Source organism: Chaetodon trifascialis, chromosome 15 (assembly GCF_039877785.1).
Source record: "Chaetodon trifascialis isolate fChaTrf1 chromosome 15, fChaTrf1.hap1, whole genome shotgun sequence".
NCBI lineage: Eukaryota > Metazoa > Chordata > Actinopteri > Chaetodontiformes > Chaetodontidae > Chaetodon > Chaetodon trifascialis.
In genome coordinates this window covers 9,510,368-9,530,140 of record NC_092070.1, presented here as the reverse complement: position 1 = coordinate 9,530,140, position 19,773 = coordinate 9,510,368, and the positions used below count along the sequence as shown (strand labels likewise).

At 42.6% G+C, this 19,773-nt stretch overlaps 3 protein-coding genes across 3 annotated transcripts in view; all 3 read left to right on the top strand.

The window, feature by feature from the left end:
* The window catches only part of c1qtnf6a (C1q and TNF related 6a), a 35,534-nt gene that overhangs the window by 5,973 nt on the left and 9,788 nt on the right, over nucleotides 1-19,773 (top strand). The gene's annotated exons all lie outside the window — the stretch shown is intronic.
* On the top strand, nucleotides 21-4,608 carry LOC139343439 (SUMO-conjugating enzyme UBC9-like). Its single transcript, XM_070981098.1, has 7 exons — nucleotides 21-348; nucleotides 603-688; nucleotides 847-930; nucleotides 1,527-1,599; nucleotides 2,136-2,245; nucleotides 3,007-3,086; nucleotides 3,227-4,608. The coding sequence occupies exons 2-7, from the start codon at nucleotides 623-625 to the stop codon at nucleotides 3,288-3,290; spliced, it is 477 nt and encodes a 158-aa protein (XP_070837199.1). The 5' UTR covers nucleotides 21-348; nucleotides 603-622; the 3' UTR covers nucleotides 3,291-4,608.
* On the top strand, nucleotides 11,056-16,789 carry il2rb (interleukin 2 receptor, beta). Its single transcript, XM_070981092.1, has 10 exons — nucleotides 11,056-11,204; nucleotides 12,011-12,108; nucleotides 12,501-12,645; nucleotides 12,835-12,901; nucleotides 13,005-13,098; nucleotides 13,264-13,409; nucleotides 14,256-14,436; nucleotides 14,807-14,909; nucleotides 15,058-15,163; nucleotides 15,811-16,789. Exons 1-10 carry the CDS (start codon nucleotides 11,200-11,202, stop codon nucleotides 16,576-16,578), a joined length of 1,713 nt encoding a protein of 570 aa, XP_070837193.1. The 5' UTR covers nucleotides 11,056-11,199; the 3' UTR covers nucleotides 16,579-16,789.

The following is a 19,773-nucleotide window of genomic DNA, read 5'->3' as shown; positions in this document are numbered from 1 at the left end:
CTGCCTGAAGGTCCTAACGAAATAAACAAATTGGGGTCCTTCTTGCAATAGGCTAGCTGTTGGAATCGGTGTTACGAGTCACATTGTTTTACAGAACTGTGGTGAATTGTCCAAAAATAACACAAATATATGTCGATTAGAGTGTTTGGGGAATGCTGATTAAATCAAAGTTTCTTTTGGTTTGGTCATTTTCGCTCTAACTGGTCCAGTAGTTGAGGTTGTGACCGTCGAAGGGTGTGTTATTTCGGTCGCCGTCAACAGCAGCAACGTTAGCGTTAGCGAAGTCGTCAAGCTAACGTTAGCCTTCAAACCCAAGTAATTCTGATATTTAGCTAACTAAACTAAGAGGTAAGTTCAGCAGAAAGGGTGCCATGTGTCGTTTGTTAGTGTGGTAGATTTTGTTCCGTTTTAGCGGATTGTAGTGGTTACATTAACAGTTTAATTTACACCGGTCGCGTAAATAAGTAACGTTTATGTTAGTGGTATTTCGTAAACGGCTAAAATGCAATCGAAATGTTTAGAAGAAACCACCGAGAAGATATTACAAGTCTATGAGCAGCTTGGATTGAATAATTAATCTGTTTTGGTTTGTATTTCCACAGGGAGGCGTTGATGAGCAGCAATGTCTGGCATCGCTCTGAGCAGACTGTCCCAGGAGCGCAAAGCCTGGAGAAAAGACCACCCATTTGTAAGCAGCAGGATAGTGATCCTTATTCACCCCTTTCTCCCATGTTTCTTTGACTTCATTGATTTATTATCTAACTTTTCTGAGTGCTACTGGCACAAAGTAGCCAACTAGAACTCAGGCTGCCCAGTGATGATGTCCGTCTCATGTAAACCACACAGGGTTTTGTTGCTGTGCCTACTAAGAATCCTGATGGAACCATGAATCTGATGAACTGGGAGTGCGCCATTCCTGGGAAGAAAGGAGTAAGTTACCTGCTGACGCACAGCCAGCTGCAGGCAGCAGCTACCTTCATGCCATGTTATCGTCTGCTTGCACACCTGCATTCAGAACGAGTGTAATGGCAGATTGTGTGTTATTATGGCATGTGTATGGCTGCATATTAAGTAACACACGTCAAAGCCCATTCTTAAATCTCTTTGCCATGCATTTGTAATGAAGGCCAGACCATATGGCTTGTAAAATGACTGTATTTTTTACTGTAATTACCTCAAGTAATGAAGTCGGTTTATTGCCCACATCCTGTTTAGATCTAGCCAAGAAAAACAGAAAGATACAACCCCTGGATATGTAAGGACCAGTTTATGACACGCTTCCAAGTGTTTCCTTCTTATTTAAGCAAAGAATGCAGCTTTGGTCGCCACACAGAGACAGGCAAAGGACACAAGTCGAATTTTGCTTTCAGTGTGATAACTGGGCCACATTTCTTTTGACTGTGGCTCCCCGTTGAGATACGTCAGTGTTTTGAAGGTCATTCGGGTATTGTTCCTTTTGTGTGGTCTTTTGATGTTTTCTCAGCGACTGTGTTAAAGCAGTTTTTACTTCTTTATTCTGCCATTAGACCTTGTGGGAGGGAGGACTCTACAAACTCAGAATGCTGTTCAAAGATGACTACCCTTCCTCACCACCCAAATGTGAGTACCCCTCCACACTTGGTACATACTTTGATTGTTTGCTGAAAAGCAGAACTTTACATGCAGCTGTCTGTTCAAAATGAAAGAGGAAAAGGTCAGCAAATAAGAGTTTTGGCAGCGTTGACAGTCTTCGAGGCCCAGTCATCACACTGCCGTCTGTGAACAATGACCCAGAGCAAAAGATGGCCGCGTCTTTTAATCTATATTTTTGCATAATAGTTAGTATATAATACCCTGACTGGTAAAGTTGAATGGTGCTACAGTAAAGCATCACAGCACAGTGCTACTGTTCCACTCTTTAACCAAAACCTCGGTGAGTTTAGTGAAGCAAAATGTAGTCTGTCATGGAAAAGAAAAATGACAAAACAACAGCACTTTCACAGATCCTCTTGTGTTTTAGACATGATGAGTGAAAAGTGTCAGGTAATGACAGTTTTCTACATTGTCTACATTATATTTGTGATTGAAATCTTCAATTTTGCCACATCAGGCTTGCTTCAAGCTTTAAAAGGCCAATTTTCTTTTCAATCATTCAGGCAAGTTTGAGCCACCAATATTCCACCCGAATGTGTACCCATCTGGCACCGTGTGTCTGTCCATCCTGGAGGAGGACAAAGACTGGAGGCCTGCCATCACCATCAAACAGGTCTGAACACTCACATCTCCACAGCAAGATTATAAAAGCTTTGAATTTTAAGTCACTTTATTTCAGTTTTAACGTTTAGATTTCATTTTATTTGTAGCTTCAGAGTCTGTTTCTTCATTTTAGATCTTCAGAAATGTTCATTTTTACCTTTACAGTTGTTTTAGGTTGAAATAAATGCTTCTAATTCAGATGTTTGTAAAAAATGTTCAATGTACATGTAGCATGGAGGGCTACTTTCATTTCATTGTTCATCTTTTTGTTGCAAAATGACAATGAATAAACCTTTGATGACTCATCACTTAACAAACAAACCTAAAGAACTAGAACTGAGGTGAATTTGTGTTCATTTTATTTTATTTTAATTAGTTTTGTAACCAGGCAATATCGTGTGAGTTCAGTTTAAGCTTCTTTTTTTTTAACGGTATCATTTTTCTTAAGTTTCAATTTACATCGATTTCTGTTTTCTTGCTTGTTTTCGTTGAAGTTTCAGTTTTCATTTACAGCGAAAACTCTGCTTGACGGTCCTTGTCTCATCAGCAGCGTGGGTGACTGGGTTACTTGTCAACCTGTGTACCAGTACTTCATGTGCAATCATGACCTAATTATGACTTGTAATTGTGCAGTGCGGTCCCTGAACGTCACATCTTTGTATTGAGTGGATCCAGGAGATTTAACTGCTGTGAAGACATGAACACACAGCCAGCGGCGGTTCATGTAACCAACAGACTGTCACACTCACTGCAGTCTGACTGTGTTTTCAGATCCTGTTGGGCATCCAGGAGCTGCTGAACGAGCCGAACATTCAAGACCCAGCACAAGCAGAGGCTTACACGATTTATTGGTAAGTGTGTCTGCTTTGATCACTTGAGTTGTTTGGCAAGTCACAGCACAGAGGAAGAAAGAAATGTTTCTTGTTCTTTTAGTGCTTTATACATCCATATGTTATCCTTGTCTTTATCTCTTTGTGTTTTTGTGTCTCAGTCAGAACAGGATGGACTATGAGAAGCGGGTAAGGGCACAGGCCAAGAAGTTTGCCCCCACATAGAGAGGAGAGCTGGCCTCTTTCCCGCCTGAGCAGCCTGAACTGATGGAGGTTACAAACAGGAGGCAGGCAACACCTGAAGGACCACTCCAATAAGAATCCAGTTTTGAGTATTATTATGCTACTACACAGGTGGCAAGTGAACCTGTTTTTCTTTCCTTTCTTTCTATTTTAAACAACAAAAGTTCAGCAAGATCTTCATTTTACCTGTCTTCAAGAAATATTTATGCATTTCTAATGCATAGTCGATGATCCTAGAACCCTGCTGTCAACACGACCTTTGCTTTTTGTAACTCTTGTATAATCCATATCTGCAGTTTTGTCATGAGTGCTGCCGAGCTCACTCGTGCCTCCATCAATACTGTAAATCATGCTAATGTACCAACAGAGTTGTAGAAATAAGATTTCATGTCCAAACCACTCTCCCTGTGTAATGTTCAGTCGGTTGTGGCAGAGGAGGAGATTTCGCTTATTCTTAAACTTCCAGTTTTTAACCAAACCCCACAAGTATTGTAGATAGTGTTTCATGAATATGGGCATGAACTTGGACAAAGTTCTTGGAAGTAAATCCTCCAATTGTGCTCCTGATCCCTTGTTTTGTTCCTGTCACGCATCTGTCACATCTGAGTTTCCAGAAAAGCATCAAAAGAACACTGGCAACACATCAAATTCAGGCAAAAGACAATCCTGGCACTTGTATATCAGCTGGAAGCTGAACGGTGGTAGTTATGTACAGTAGGTGGGAAGAATCACAGATGGGAAAGACGCATGGATCAGGGCTTTGCCTCCACCACTGAGTTGAAATCATCCATTGCAGTGGAGCTAAGATAAGCATAATGTTGAGATTCTTCATGAATCCAGCTGGGAGTGTTTGTCAGCAACAGCGACGAGCTTCATGCACATTGAACACCAGCATGCCATCAGCTTCCCACATGCTGCAGAGTGAGGCTGAGGAGAAGTGTTGCTGTGTTCGTATCGCTTTGAGTCATCTTATCCCACAACGCTTACAATACAAATACAAACCTGTACAAATCAAGAAGTCAATGTATCTTCGAGTTGACCTGGCAAACAGGAGCTGAAGGATCCTCATTGGAATGGCCTCTCAACCAGCAAGGAAGACGGATAGAAAGTGCACTTGAGAGCGAGCGAAGGCCTGAGATTTTTTTGCCTCTGAATAAACGAGTGCATGTATATAATATAAATAATGAAATACTGTGGAAGTTATGTTTTATATTGTTTTAGGCAGTTGACATTTGTGTGTGGTATTATAACAAAGAACACAATAAATGGCATACAATTGTGAAATAAAGTTGAGGAAAAGAATATTTTTTTTCCCTGTCAATTCCTTTTCTACATGACTGGAGTTTATTTATGGGGACCGTCTGAATTACAAAGGGAGAGTCCAAAAGAGACCTGAGCTTGATGGAGGGGTCTCAAAAAACCCAGAAATGACCATTAGCATTCAAAGTGGTGCAATGAAAGATGAGAAATACATCAGTATGCAGTGAAGACTCCACTGCCCTCCTCATCATACAGCTCTCACTAATCTGAATAGGTTTTTTTCCTCTTTGTATTATTCGGTATTAGAGGCGGCGGCAGCCTGACGAAGTCTCTGTCTCTCCCTGAAGCTGTCCTGGAATCAGACAGACTTTTAATGGCTGATGCATCGCCCCAAAACCAGAGATCTGATGTGACATTAAAGCTGAATTAAAGCTATATGAGACAGTCTGTGTGTCTTGTGCTGAGCAGCTTGTGTACAGATGATTTTGAAAGCATCAGTTAAAGCAGCTTTAAGTAAAACACAGAGGTGCTGTGTGTCCTAATGTTCCACCATCCATGAATTGTAAAAACTGACCTCACATATCTGTGCTGTCACCTGAAAACTCTCAGCATTTACTTTTTACTACTTAGGATATGAAAATAAGCCTTGACATGTGACGAACCATTCTTCCAAATGCTTTCCTCGATTTCTGCCTCGCTACTGTCAATAAAGCCACACAAATATTATGGCGGCGAAGAGCAAAAAACCCCACAGTGATTGTGTAAAATAAATGAGTGGATGTGTGCGCTTCACGGTGTTTTTCCACATCAAGGTGCTATCTGATCATTTCTTCTAAAATGTCACCGTTTTGATCTTTTTTCTTCTCCTTCCTGGCCAGAGGTGAAACCTGATGTAATGCTCTCGGGTGTCTTGCGTGACATTCTTCAGAAATGTAACACCTTTTGTTTTGACCCACCTCTCCAACAGTCATCTCAGTATGACCTCGATTGGCCGAAAAGACGGAGAACCAGCAAAGACGCAGGTGAGAAACGCTGCTATTTCTCTCTTCTTTTTTTTTTTTTTTTGCTGCTGCTGCGTGTTAACAATGTGTTGTTTTTGCTCGTGATGATTTCCTCTGAACATGTTGTGCTCTAGCTGAGGACAGTTGAAAGCCCTCAGGTGCTGCCCCTGTCGCTGCCTCACTATGTTGGTCCCGGATCAGCCTTTTCTTCAACCCACAGCTACCAAAGCTTGGGCCACTGTCTTCGCACCAACATATTTCCAGGTCTGTGCATCCACATCCAGTCTCTGTTTACTCCCCCCAGTTTCCTGAGGTCTGTAGCAGTCACTCTTAATTAACAAGTGCAGGAAAAAAGACCATCTCAGGATCAGGCTGTGCAGGCTTTACACTGGTTTCAGTGCAGGAATTACTATCGTCATAATTACATGTTTTTATATGTTGCTGTTACTATATTTTTTATTGTTTGTAACCTGAAGTGAACTGCAGAATATAACGTTAACAGGCTGAGAGCGTGCCCCTGAGTACAATGGTCTCTTGTAGCGAGGAGCGCAGGAGTGTGCTTGATATCTGCTTCCGTGAAGATATCATCTGCCGGGGAGGTCAGACATCAGTAGACTTCAGAGGGCAGAGGACAGCACTGAAAATGAAGCAATAGTGTTGTCAGGCCAAAAGCAACTATTGATGGGAATGGCCTTAGAATGAAGCTGCGCATTAGTTTGAAAGTCATGCAGAGTGGCATGAAAATTCATACATGAATCATGTACACAAATGCTACAGATTCAATTCTGTGGCTATTTCACATATAGTATTCAATATAATAGTTTTGCTCAGAGTACTGCTTTGGTGATACTGACAGTTCTAATTCAATAACTGCTGTCAATACATTGTTAAGCTAACATGACGTTCACTTTTTACAGGCAGCGGCCACACGGACAGCACTGACAGTAAATGGAGTGAGTCCTGAGCAGCTGAAACACAGTCTGTGTTATCCTGCTGAATAATTCAGCCGTGAACGCTGCTCACACACTGCACTGTGTGACTCACTAACTTAACTCTCACCCTCTCTCTTTGCTTGTATGCCAGGTGTTTTAACTTGTTTAGCTGGCATTCAGCTGTCTTTCTTTTGCAAATAAAAAGTTTATTGAGCAATAAAAACAGACCAATTTTTAATTCAATTCACTCTATCACATTTTGTAGCCATGGACGATGGTGGCTGACGTTACGTTTTATATCCTTTATACAATCATGTGTTCACAGAGTGGTGAACCTCGCTCCATCCTCGCATCCACCTCAAACGTTTTATGCAAGAGTTTACAAAGTACCTCACAAATATGCAGAACAATACATCACAATAAAGCAACTATAAGGGACACTCAATAAAAAGAGCTGAAATAAACAAATTGCACTCCTGGGATGCTGTGTAAATCATAAAAATGAAGTGTCCCTGAGCCCATGTAGAAAAATCCTTCATACAACCATGTGTTCACAAAGTGGTGCACCTCTCTCCATCCTCGCTTGTGAATGACTGAGCCTTTCCAGGATACCCCTTTCATACCCAATCATGGTACTATCACCTGTTACCAATGAACCTGTTCACCTGTGGAATGATCCAAACAGGTGTTTTTGGAGCGTTCCACTCCTCCTGTCCCAACTATATTTACAACAATCAATGAAGCTGATGAGGTCAAACATTCAAGATATTGTCTTTGATTGTTTTCATGTGAGCATTTGTCAAAAAGGATAAACAATCATCTGTTTATCCATTTTGACAAATGCTCACTTGAAAACATTCTGATTTATTCATGTTTTATACAGAGTCCCAACTTTTTTGGAATCAGGGTTGTACCTGGAGCACTTGCCCTCCTCTTCATCCTCCATTTGAGATTTTTGTCCTTGCTAGGACGTCAGTCAGTCACTCACATCCTCTGTCACTATCATCACGTCAGAATATGATTTTGTTCAACACTTTGGTTTATGTGTAAATACTGACATTCCCATCAGCCTCAACAAACTTTGTGTTTAGTGCTAATTACCAAATGCTAATGTGCTAGCACATCACACTAAGATGGTGAACTTTGTACCTCAACTACATAAAAAAAAAACCCATTGTAGTATTGATATATTGAGCATGCATTTATTTGAAGTACAGACCCACAGAGTCACCGGCATGGCTGTAACTTCTTACTCTTCTTGAATTTTAAGCTTTTCACACTTTTTCTTCTGTATCCCACTGATCCTGTGGCCTCCAGGTGCTCCTTTAACATGGAAATCCCTCACCAGTGAGTCCTACACCAGCCACCCTCTGACTGCCTGGCCTGCTGACCCTCATCTCTGGTTCGGTCATAAGACAGATGAAATGGGTAGGCACTCTCTTTCCTCCTGTCCCCCTCCTCCTCCCCCGTTTCTCTGTCTGGTCTGTTTGTTCTGATGGATTTTTGCTATCTTTAACTCTTCATAACATGCCTCTCTGGGGCTCGTCTGCAGTCCAGTGGACAGAGAGAAACATCATGAACCAGAAGCTCAGCAAGGTACTGAAGGAGATGGAAAAAAAGGGCACCACAAAATGAGTTTCTGCTTCCTTCCCTGAGACCACAAGATGCACACCGCCCTTGTGATTCACACCTTTGGTTACTTTGGAAATACTAAAATAAAGTGCGATTTGCAACCATGAATGTCATAAGATTGCTGCTTAACAATAAACAATCAAGATGAAGGGTAAAGATGAAACACCACAAAAAAGATTACTGGTTAGATAAAGCATATGTGATATCAAATCTGGTTTAGGCTAAACCAAAATCTAATCAGTTGGGTGTAACAGCACGGTGGCAACAATATTATGTGTGTGACCCTAAGCCAGGAAAATAAAAAGACAGGTGAACTTGGTTCATCGAGATGCTTTTTCTTCTCCTCTAGCACTGTTGAAAATTTAGGGGACATTAAACACACAAAAGAAAAGACCCCACACTAACTAAAACTAAAGGACCAAAAGCGCTGAATGCTACCAGCATGAAAGGGTTATTTATCTCCCCATGTGATGTGTAAAGGCAGCAGAATGGAGGTGGTTTCAGCAGAAACCACCGAAACCCGCTCAATGTCACTACCTGCAGCCTCTCCTCTCAAGTCAGACCTATATATACATATAGAGTATTGGTAGAAGTGCTGTGATCCGCTCTTAGATAAGGGAGATCAAGGGGACTGTTTGAAATTGCACAATTATTCGACAATGCACAATAATGAGGTGTTCACTCAGCACTGATCTACAGACAGCAGATCAAACTCACCTGTTCACTCTCACATGAAGCTGATTTCGTCAGTTAAAGGGCCTCTCACATCCTGCCAAATGATCCATAAAGAGACACTGAAAAATAGCCAGCATCTCTATTCAGGTTTGCATGTCTTCTCTTTTATTTGCACACCGCATTTCTCTGTTGCAGTGTGCAGCAGCAGATGTTCATCCAGCACTGCTGCCAAGTATATGGTTAGTTTATGTAACACGCCAATGCTAACACGCTAAACTGAAATGGTCAGCGTGGTAAACATTGTTTCTGATAAACATCAGCAAGCTAGCATTGACAGTGTGAGCAGTATTAGCCTGCTAAAATGAGCAATTAGAAAAAAATACTGTGCAACCACCAATGCAGCCTCCAGACGGGCGGGTCCTCAGCAAGGCAACACACTATTGTGACTCTGTATGAATCATATAGAAGCAGGTTAATGTGCAGCATTTTGAACCACACGGTACTGAGCTTAGTCAACGCTGGCCCATGTTTCCAAGAACTGTACACATGTGAAGTTTATGACTTCTCCATTAGTTGAGTCAGTGAACAGTGTGATATCGAGCAGAGCAGTCAGATGTCTTCACTCTCCGTCAGCTGTTTTTTGCACTACATTAAGTGTGACGCCTCTTGCATCATGTGTTTTTTTAACTAGAGTTACAAGTTACTGTTCTCACCTCCTCCCCACTGAGCACCCCCACCCCACCCCCACCCCCATTCTCTGTGGTCTGTTGATGGAGAATGGTTTCTTGTTGCCTTCCTTCCGAGCACAAACATCACTTTGGTCTTCGCAGCAGCTTCCCGCCTCAGGCAAGGCGGACTTTGACCTTTCGCTGAGAGCTATATGCTCTTCTTCCTCCCGCACCTCCTGCACACATTTCAGCCCTCCCCTGTCTCTCCTGTTACCACTGCTAGGTGATGCTGACACTGGAGTAACAGCAGGAACTAGCGGGGGCTGCATCAGATCACTGTCTGGCCTGCTGCAGGCCTGAGCCCACTCAGGCACTGAGTTCAAACATGTGTTGCGACATTTGTTGCTGTATGTGTAAATGCTTTGTGGTTTGTGCATGTATGTACAGCGTGGATGAGTGTTGCACAATGGCCCTTCGCTGAACTTTTAAGATTGAGATGAACACACTGATCTTACCTATTGTGTTTACTGTGCCATACCTGCTGCAGACACACGTTGGCATTAGACTCTACAGGTTTGAGTGTAACTAGGTGAAAATATACTTGTACAAATGTTTCTCTGCTTCCCCGTGTTCTGCACTGTCCATCTGCAGCATGATGACTGGGGACGGTCCGAAAAAAAAAAAAATAGGAGCACACACAAGGAATTTTTTTCCAGTAACTCTTGTAAGAAAAGGCAAAAATTAAATGTTAAATGCTTTTCTCACCCAAACACCCCCCAAGTACTTTTTATATAGCCCCTCATGCATTAGTCTGCTCTCATTACGAGGGGTCTTGCATTTGAGACAAAGTGAGGGAACGGGTTGCAATCGACAATCTAACTGACAATCAGAGGAAATCACTTGAGGCCTGTGGCCACTGAAATAAAATGTTGGGTGACCTTTGAGCAAAGAGCAAAGAGCAGGCTGCTGTTTTACTTTTCAACCTTCCCTCAATAGAAACACTAGTGTACTGTATATATTTGTACGTATGTGTATGTGTGTGCGCGCGCGTGTGTGTGTGTGTATACCTGCAGTGGTTACGGCTGTAACAGCAGTGGTTTTGGCACTGTGCAACTTTGTGTGTGTTTGCATCTTAAATAACCCTGTGATTCTAAATCTAGTGGCTTTAGCGTCTTTAATTCTCTGAATTGTCATTTAAAGCTGAGTTTCATTGACATAAACCACTTCATAGGACGGCGTGCGAGTGTCTCTTTATACAACCCACTTTACGTTGTGATTGAAAACGGATGTGGTGTGCTTGGTATTTCTTGTTTTCAGTGTAATTATCTTAAAACCTGTGATGAGGTCCAGGTAGCTGCTGCTAGTGAGCAGGAGGAGGTGCACCATTCAACAACCGCCCCCCTCGCTCACACCCCCATCCCCCACCCGGGCCCATCCTCTCTCACTATCACACACAACTTCGCGAGGCTTCCTGTAAGCCCCAGACACAGCCTGTGGTTACAAATGGAAAATGTCACTGGGCACTTTAAAGAAGAGAGAGAGGTGAGAATGAAGAGACTGAGGGATGAATGACAGAGAGAGAGAGAGAGATGTGCAAGTAGAAAGAGAGAGGGACAGAAACAGACATAAGAAAAGGAAACCTTCTGAACTCGTCAGTCCAGCAGAGGGGACGACAATGTGTTTCCTCTCAGAAACCCTCCACTACCTTCACTGACTGGGACTCATGAGGTACTGTATCACTTTTCTACTGATGATATTCCAAAATAACTTGAGTCTATATTTTCTAGCATTTTAACACATGGACATAGCATAGCATCAGTGTTTTTTCACACCTGCTGTTTTAGTGCTTTTAGATAATATTACATAGGTTTCCTTTTACAGAACAAGTGGTTTTGTGTCCTCTGTACATTAATGCATCAATTACAGTGACACATCTGCACTTTCCATTTGAAGTCCCACTCAGTTCAGGCTTTGACTGAAAAAACAGCAACGCCCGATGACAAAATGTGTGACCATATGGGAAAATATTTGGTTCATGACAACACTTCCCAATTATCTTAGCACACACTTAATAAGTTGTCTGTCGCGTCGCAGCACAGGTGCCAGCGTTTTCAGTCAACTTTCACTTATAACTGCTTTTCTCAGGATGAGTTTTTTGCTCGGTGTGGATCTAGTGTTGTTTTCTCACTCTCAGAAGTACACAGCGCCGATGGTGATTGGCTGACGTGGTTTCAACGGCCAGGTTTCAGAAATGAGTTTCTCTCCATAAAAAAAAAAGGTTTTCATATAGTGGTAGAAACTTGTTTGGATAACTGTTCTCAAGCCACCCAGTTACCATGGGGAGGAAAAATATTTGAAGATTTAGATATTTACACATATTTCTTAGTTTCAATTTTGGGTAAATCATGCAAGTTTGTCTCTGTTTTAAGTTTCACGCTCATATGTGAACATTTTCCTGCTGAACATGTTAATACATTTAACGCTTCAGAGTCTTGTTCTAATGCACAGTATGCACTGATCCTGTCTGTTCACAGTCATATTGTGGTCATGGCCATGGAGATGCCGTGGTCCTTATTCGTCCTGGCGGCGCTGCTTTCGGTGGATGCAGCCCACTCTCATAAAGGCTCACAAGGTATAATTGAGTATGTTCAGAGCTGAAACGGCCTTAATGTTACTGTCCTTTAGGCGCAAGCGATAGAAGATAATAACACTAGTTTTTTTATTCATTTTTTTTATTCAGACTTTCTCTTATTGAATTTTTTCATTTTGTCTCCCGGTGAATTTATGTCTTTTGAAGCAAAGTCAAGTAGCACAGTCTCTTTTCTGCTACATCAGAAGTGTCACTGCAAGTCAAAACATATTCGTGCATTTTAAAGCTTTTAAAGCTTCTTCAACTGGAGGTTTCACTGATTTAACCTTGTGACTGTCACTCAAGTATGTTCAGAGATCACTGCTCCAACAACATCCATCAGAACAGACACCGTTCTAATCTCTCTTTGTCTGTGGTTATGTCTGTCATTCAAGGACTCTCCTGCGTAAATGACTTTGTCAACAATGTCAACTGTACGTGGACCGGCTCTCCGGTGGCTCCTGGTGCGAACTGTTTGATCTCTGGTGTGAAGAGAATGTGGGTTTCTGTGAACAACGTGAGACTTCCCAGCCAAATGATGTAAGATCTTAGAATACTCATCACTGGTTGCCAAAATATTACGGATAGGATTCACTCCCTTTTTCTTGGTGATTCCAGGAAGAGAAAAAAGGCCTTCGCTCTGGGCTTTGGAGGTGAAAACAGCCGCTTCATCAGTCGGTCAAATCTGCAGCAGTTAATGGCGATTTTTTTGTTCTTTTTTAACTTTAGTCGAACCTGCAAGCTGGAGCAGCACGGAGGCTCTCCTCCAGGCTGCAGTTTTACCTTTGAAAATAAAGTAAGTCAATAACACATCATTCATAAAGACCTGTAAAAACATTGAAATGCAAACTGAATCCACAACAATGATCCACCACAAATGATTATATATGTTCCGTCAGGTATTCAACCCTTTTAAAGACATGCCTTACATCAGCATGGAGTGTGACGGCATGTTGGTGGAGAACCTCACAAACTACGAGCCAAAGAGTCACAGTAAGTCACTTTACCTCCTCATTTAACTGTTTTTAGCTGCCCTTGAACATGTATTTACAGATCCAGGTATAAAAGACATTTGACATCATTTCTCATTCATTACAAGTGAGTGTGTGTGTGTGTGTGTGTGTGTGTGTGTGTGTGTGGGCGTGCTTGTGCATGCAGTCAAAATGCATCCTCCAGGTGTTCCCAGTGTCAACAGCACTGCCAATGAGACGTGGATATCATGGAGTGCAGGCAGTCCTCGCTCTAAATTCATCAAATCTGTTGACTTCCAAGTTCAAATCAAACAGAAAAAGCAGACATGGAAGGTGAGCGGCAACACACGTTCATGCACAGATGGACATTTCATAAAAAACAACTCATACTGACAGCACTACGCTCTTTTTCATAACATATTATATGAGCTTAATAGTACACCATTGGCTCAAATTAACAAGAGCCAAGAGCCATGCAAGCGGCGTCTGTGCACAGCACGGAGGGATTATACAGAGGGAGCGTGTCCTCTTCCACGAAGTCCACCATGTTCCTATTTTTCTTATTCTAGAGAGCACCTTTCATATTTTTCACAAGGTTCGCGGTGACCGTAGGTTCTTGGAAGTGGAGGGATGAGGCGACAGGTATTCATGAGGTTGCCAACTGCAACCTCATCACACGACATGTCACTCAAAACCACAAAAATGATCCTCATGGTGGCGTCAAAGTGGCCTCAGTCAGTCTCAGGCTGCGTTCACTTTAGTTAGCAGCAGTTAGCGGGTACTTCAGCAACAAGTAAAGCTATTTGCTGTGATGTTGAGGTAAGTTGAGGCACATCAGCCAGAGCACGTAAGAAAACCAGAAAATGTTTTCTCGATTCAAATATGAACCAGTTTCACCCAAATCAGTGAAATCAGTGAATATTCAAAAAGCGCTTTATTGGATGCAAAATGAGGGTCCTCCTCCGAGTGCAGGATGAGTCATCAACATTTATTTATCATTTTCCAAGAAATGACTCTAAAATACCAGTAAGAATACCTTCAAAATGACTTTTTTTTGTCTCTTTTGGGCCTAAAACTGGCATTTAGGTGATTTATAGCGCAAGATGTATCAACATCGATTTTGACTTCATGGCAACGTCACACCCTAATACTGTGATGCTGAATTTTATGTTTTATCAGGAGGCCACCGTTCTGTCCACAAAAGACTTAAAGCTAAGACTGCCTTCTTGGCAACTGAGGGGGCACTGCGAGGTCAGGGTGAGGGTCTACCCCACTGACCGGCCTAATAGCCACTGGAGCGACTGGAGTCCAGCAACATCCTGGGAAGGAGCAGCAGACATGGAAACATCACAGAATAAAGGTGACAGCACTTTGCATTTCCAGTGTGTTTGAGTGGCTAATAATACAGCTCACAGGCGTTTTATTGTTTTAGTCCCCGCGGGATTAAAGTTCACATTTTGTAACTGAACACAGTAGTTCTATAAGTCTCTTGCAGAAAAGGCAGGTTTGAACAAGTTAATGGTGAGATGCTGTGAATGTAGTGTACATGTAGTGGAGTGTTTTATATGTAAATATATATGTATAGATAGTGGTTAAGTGTTAGGATTTACCTTTGTCAGCTTTGTCGTCCTTTGTTTCAAGCTGATTTTGATTGAGAGTGAGGGATTTGAGGGTGAACAAAAAATATTTTCATGCATTTTACAAATTTTAATGTCTGCTCTCTGTTTCAGAGTGGCCTCTGGATCAGACGTCAGTGGTGACGTGTGGAGTGATGTTCAGCTTGGGTCTCATATTCGTAATGCTGGTCCTTTGCAGGATTTGCGGGAACAAGGGGTGAATATAACGTTAGCTTGTTTGTGTGTGTGTGTGTGTGTGTGTGTGTGTGTGTGTGTGTGTGTGTGTGTGTGTGTGTGTGTGTGTGTGTGTGTGTGTGTGTTAGAATGCAGTGTGTCTAATCAAAGGTTCCCTTTTGCTCTGTCAGGCTAATGGTTCCTGGGTGCTGTAGCCCCCTCCACAAAGAGAAGTCAGTGCCAAACCCTTCGAAATACTTCCACACGCTCCACTCTGTCCATGGAGGAAATCTGAAGGTGAAAATAAACGTTCTCCTCGGACATTAAGCCTTTTTGCAACTATATCTGACCACATAGAGAGTTTTGACTGACTGCAGGTGTTAACAAAAACTGCTCGTACATACTTTTTGCAGCTTGATCCATACTAGGGAATAAAAGTTAGGGTATCTCAGACCCTGATGTTCCAGTTTTGACCATGCTTTTGAAATCTTGCCATACTTGCATCTTGGCAAGCCTCCCCTGCAGGGAGGTTGTGTACTAAAGGAGGCAGAGCCTTTGCTGTTAGGGGCCCCTCCACCGTTGTATGACCTCCTTACTTATTTTCAGCTTGCACTTCTGGTTCAGGTTAGAAGTGAAGGTGCGTCACTCTTCACTCATCACTGATTGCCAGTAAAAAGGACAGAGTTACAGCCACATTCTGTCCCAGATTAGAAACATTTTAAAATTTGAAGTTTAAATTTGTAAGCCGCAAAAGAGCAGGCCTCTGGGTGTGGTTTGTCTGATACTTTTTTCCAACCAACACTGATAAACAAACTCAAGCACGCACTCACATAAATAGCACGTTCTGAAGATCAGAAATGGACACTGAGTCTCACGTCGTCGGGACATTCATGACGTGTCTCAGATGTATTTTCTGCTCTGAATCTCTCTTTCTTTTTCCACAGAAATGGTTGAATCCTCTGTCAGCTCCTGAATCATTCTTCACAGTCCAGCCACGCGAATACATCTCCACGGTTGAGTTTTGCAAAAGCTCTGACGTGGCCCCCTCCACCTCTCCCTCCTCCAGCTCCACCTGCGCCCTGCTTCACTCCAAGAGCTGCTCCTCGGCCAGCTCAGACACCAGTGGAATCGCTGACAATTCCTCCTCTTCTTCGTCCGGCTTCTCTAACATGGGCTACTTCTTGTCCAGCTCCTCCAGCAGCTCAGCTCGAACTAACCCCAATCCTGCCTACTTCACCTATCAGGATGATTTCCACAATCTGCACAGCAGCCACAACCTTCACCTCTCCCTCCGCCCTTCCATCACCACCTTTCCAAGCTATGAAAGCTTGAAGAGGGAGCCACAGAGCCCAGACTCTGGCTTTGGCATCGGAGAGGAAGACGAAGAGGACAAGAGAGATAAAAAGGCTGTGGGTGTAGAAGGGGAAGAGGTTTCTAAGGATCACCAGACCTGTCCTCTTCTCATTCTTCCTCTCCATCACCCTTCCCAGATCTGCCCCCCCTTCTCCCCCCCACCCCCTCCAAATGTTCCCAGTCTAACTCATGATAGTCAACAGGTGGATACACCTGTGGTGGATGCTAGCGGCAGCTATGCAGCCTGGCCTTTGACCGGTGCCGTGTGCAGGTCTTCTTCCATGCCTGTGGAGCCCTGTAAAACAGGGTATCTGACCCTCAAAGAGCTACAGACAACATTCAGCAATAAGTCCATCTAAAAACATGTCATTTGTCTGGCAGGATCCCTGCGCCAGCATTGTAGATTTAATGTGTTTGCATCATAAGCAATCTTACTGACTGTGTATTTACACATCCAACAGACACTCAGTTATGCTGGCATTTATGTTGAGTCATATTTCTGGATGTAGTCCAATATTTACTCTTTGTCTCCACCAGCTCCCAAAGGAAATATCTATCTCTTTAGCTGCTAAATGCTCCACTATGTTCACCAGCTAATAACTAACCTTGCCAGCTGTTCGGTGCTGGACAGCTGGTTTACAGGGTGTTTGTCAGAGTGCTTTTTCAGCTGCCTGCTGCTGCTGCTGCCGCTGCTGGAAATAAGTTTAATAAGAGCGTGAACAAAAAAAGTGAAGACACGGGCCGAAAATCCAAAATATTGAATGAAAACGCTCCATAGTGCTGAAGGGAAATGGCAGAGTTGGGTGATAATTCTGTGCCACTACATCTAAAAGAGCGGCTGCTTTCACATGACACATAGTCATTTGATCAATATAAAAGTACATAATTCTAATCAGTTTATGTAGCAGGTCTTGAGAGACTGGTGTCAGAGAAAACCAGAGTCTCTTGTGTATGCTGTTAATAGTAAATGTATAGTCAATGGAAATGCTTGCTTGTTATTTAGCTGATACATATGAAAAATACTGTACAATACTTCATAGCTGAACATGTACAAGACTGTGGAACTCCTCATAGGTACTTTAAACTATCAGCTTTATTTGTTTCAGCATGCTTTATTTGCATTAGCATGAAAATATATGTGAAATAGCATTACAAGCATGAAAGTAGACATTACTTTAAACTAAATGCTACTGTCAGTTATTAATGACGCTGTCTAAAAAAACACACACACAAAATGCAGTTTTGACCAGTAACATCATTTTAGAGAAGAAAAAGAAAATTTGGCAAAATAAAAATTCTTCATTTCTGCAGGCAGATCTGTGATTATGAAAGCAGAGAAGCAAGATTTAAATGTGCTTTGGTCGATCACCTTCACTAAAGAGCATGTGAGCGTTGAGAAGACGTTGTTTTAAATGATGTCCGTTTAATCTGATGTTTCAGGGTATAACTAACCAACTCTACAGCAACATTCAAGCATTAAATTCAATGATTTTAGTCCATCTAATGTCAAAAGTAAGGCAGCTGGTGATGTTTGTTTGTTTTTACATCTTTAGAAATGATTTCATGCTGTTTTAGAGGTCAATTCAGCATTATTTCACAAACAGTGCATCCATCCTACAAAATACCTGCACCTGGTTGTGTTCACTATCTACCATAAAGAAATGTGTAAACAAGCATAACTGATGTAGTGTAATATTCATCAGATTGCTATTTCTAGATTCCTGTAAATCATTGAGGTCGGTGATAAATGTCGCTGCTCTTGTCTCTATATATGCAGTGTATTTCCGCTGCACTCATGACATCTGTGCAAAGACCAAACAAAATAAAACCTCTGGTAGAAATGGGTCACCCTTTGGCTTCCTGTGTCGTTGTGGAGTGAAGGCTGAGGGGTGGGCATGCAAGCTGACATGAGGGTGTGCAAGAGGCAGCCTGAGCCGTGTGTGTGCGTGTAGTTCTGAGTGTTTACATGTCCTGTCAGGTGGTCCTGGTGGTGTGTGCAAGAGTGAGCGTGTGTATTAGAGTGTGGTTTGACATTTAACTCTGACACAACCAGCCAACATCCGTTCACCTCACAGAATTTACAATATTTAGCCATGTCAGTAAGAAACCACACAAGATGTTGCTTTCCATCAGTGTTTCTCCATCTCCACTTTCCATTTCACAAGAGCTTCACCTCTTACATGTCATACCCAAAATATATCAAGCCACTTCGCTGAATTACACACAAAAGCAGAGATATTTGTAATACGGTGCTTTGTTGCTTCATGTCTTGTTACCAAAAACCTCTCAGCAAAATCTTTCCAGCTAAAATACAGCAAACAGAAGACGCTCTCCACACAAATGCAGGTTATTTATGTTCAGTGCTGTAAATGTATTCACTGATTCTTCACAGGAGAAGGTATTATACAAACTACAATATCACTGGGTCAGAATTGATTCAGTTTGACTCAATATACAACCCTGATTCCAAAAGATTTGCTGTGTAAAACTCAAAAAACACAATAAGACAGAGAATAATATATATTAATAATAACAGAATAATAATTTGTTTATCCTCTTCGACATAAACTCAATAGAAAACAGTACAAAGACAATACTTGATCTCATGGAAATGTCAATTTATACTGAATTTGATGCATCCATCCATCCATCCATTTTCTATGCCGCGGGGGGGCCGGAGCCTATCTCGGCTGTCAACGGGTGAGAGGCGGGGTATACCCTGGACCAGTCGCCAGCCAATCGCAGGGCACATACACACAACCATTCACACTCACACTCACACCTAGGGGCAATTTAGAGTCACCAATTAACCTAATGAGCATGTTTTTGGTCTGTGGGAGGAAGCCGGAGTGCCCGGAGAGAACCTGCAAACATGCAAACTTCACACAGAAAGGCCCGACCCGGGAATCAAACCTGCAACCTTCTTGCTGTGAGGCACACGCACTACCTGCTGCACCACAGTGCAGCCATGCAGCAACATGTTTCAAACAAACTGAGACAGGAGCAACAACAGACTGAGGAAGTTGTTGAAAGCTCCAAAAACACCTGTTTGGAACATTCAGGTTCATTGGTGACAGGTGAGAGTATCATGATTGGGTACGAAAGGGGCATCCTGGAAAGGCTCAGTCGTTCACAAGTGAAGGTGGAGAGAGGTTCACCACTTTGTGAACACATGATTGGACAAAGGATATTACTACATGGGCTTCTTGTGGTGGTTTGGAAAACTAAAAGGCTTTCTTGTGTGCTGTGGAGAGGTGTGGGCTTTGTCTCCTGTGTGTCCTTCTTTGGCAGAAGCTGGTTGGTTCTCCTGGTGGCTGCGAGCTCCATCACAGCTGGGACTCATCACAATCAAGCACAGCATAAAGACTGTGGACTGCAGAGGACTTGTTGCCAGATTCTTTCTGCTGTTTAGTGGTAGAGTTGGCCGTTACCAGCGTTACCGATGAGTATCAGAGAGCATCTAGTTTTTGTTCTCCAGTGTCGATCCCCAGTGCCTCCATCATCACGTGTCCTTAACGCAAGGACTCCACCTGAGCTCTGTGCGCTCCAGCATC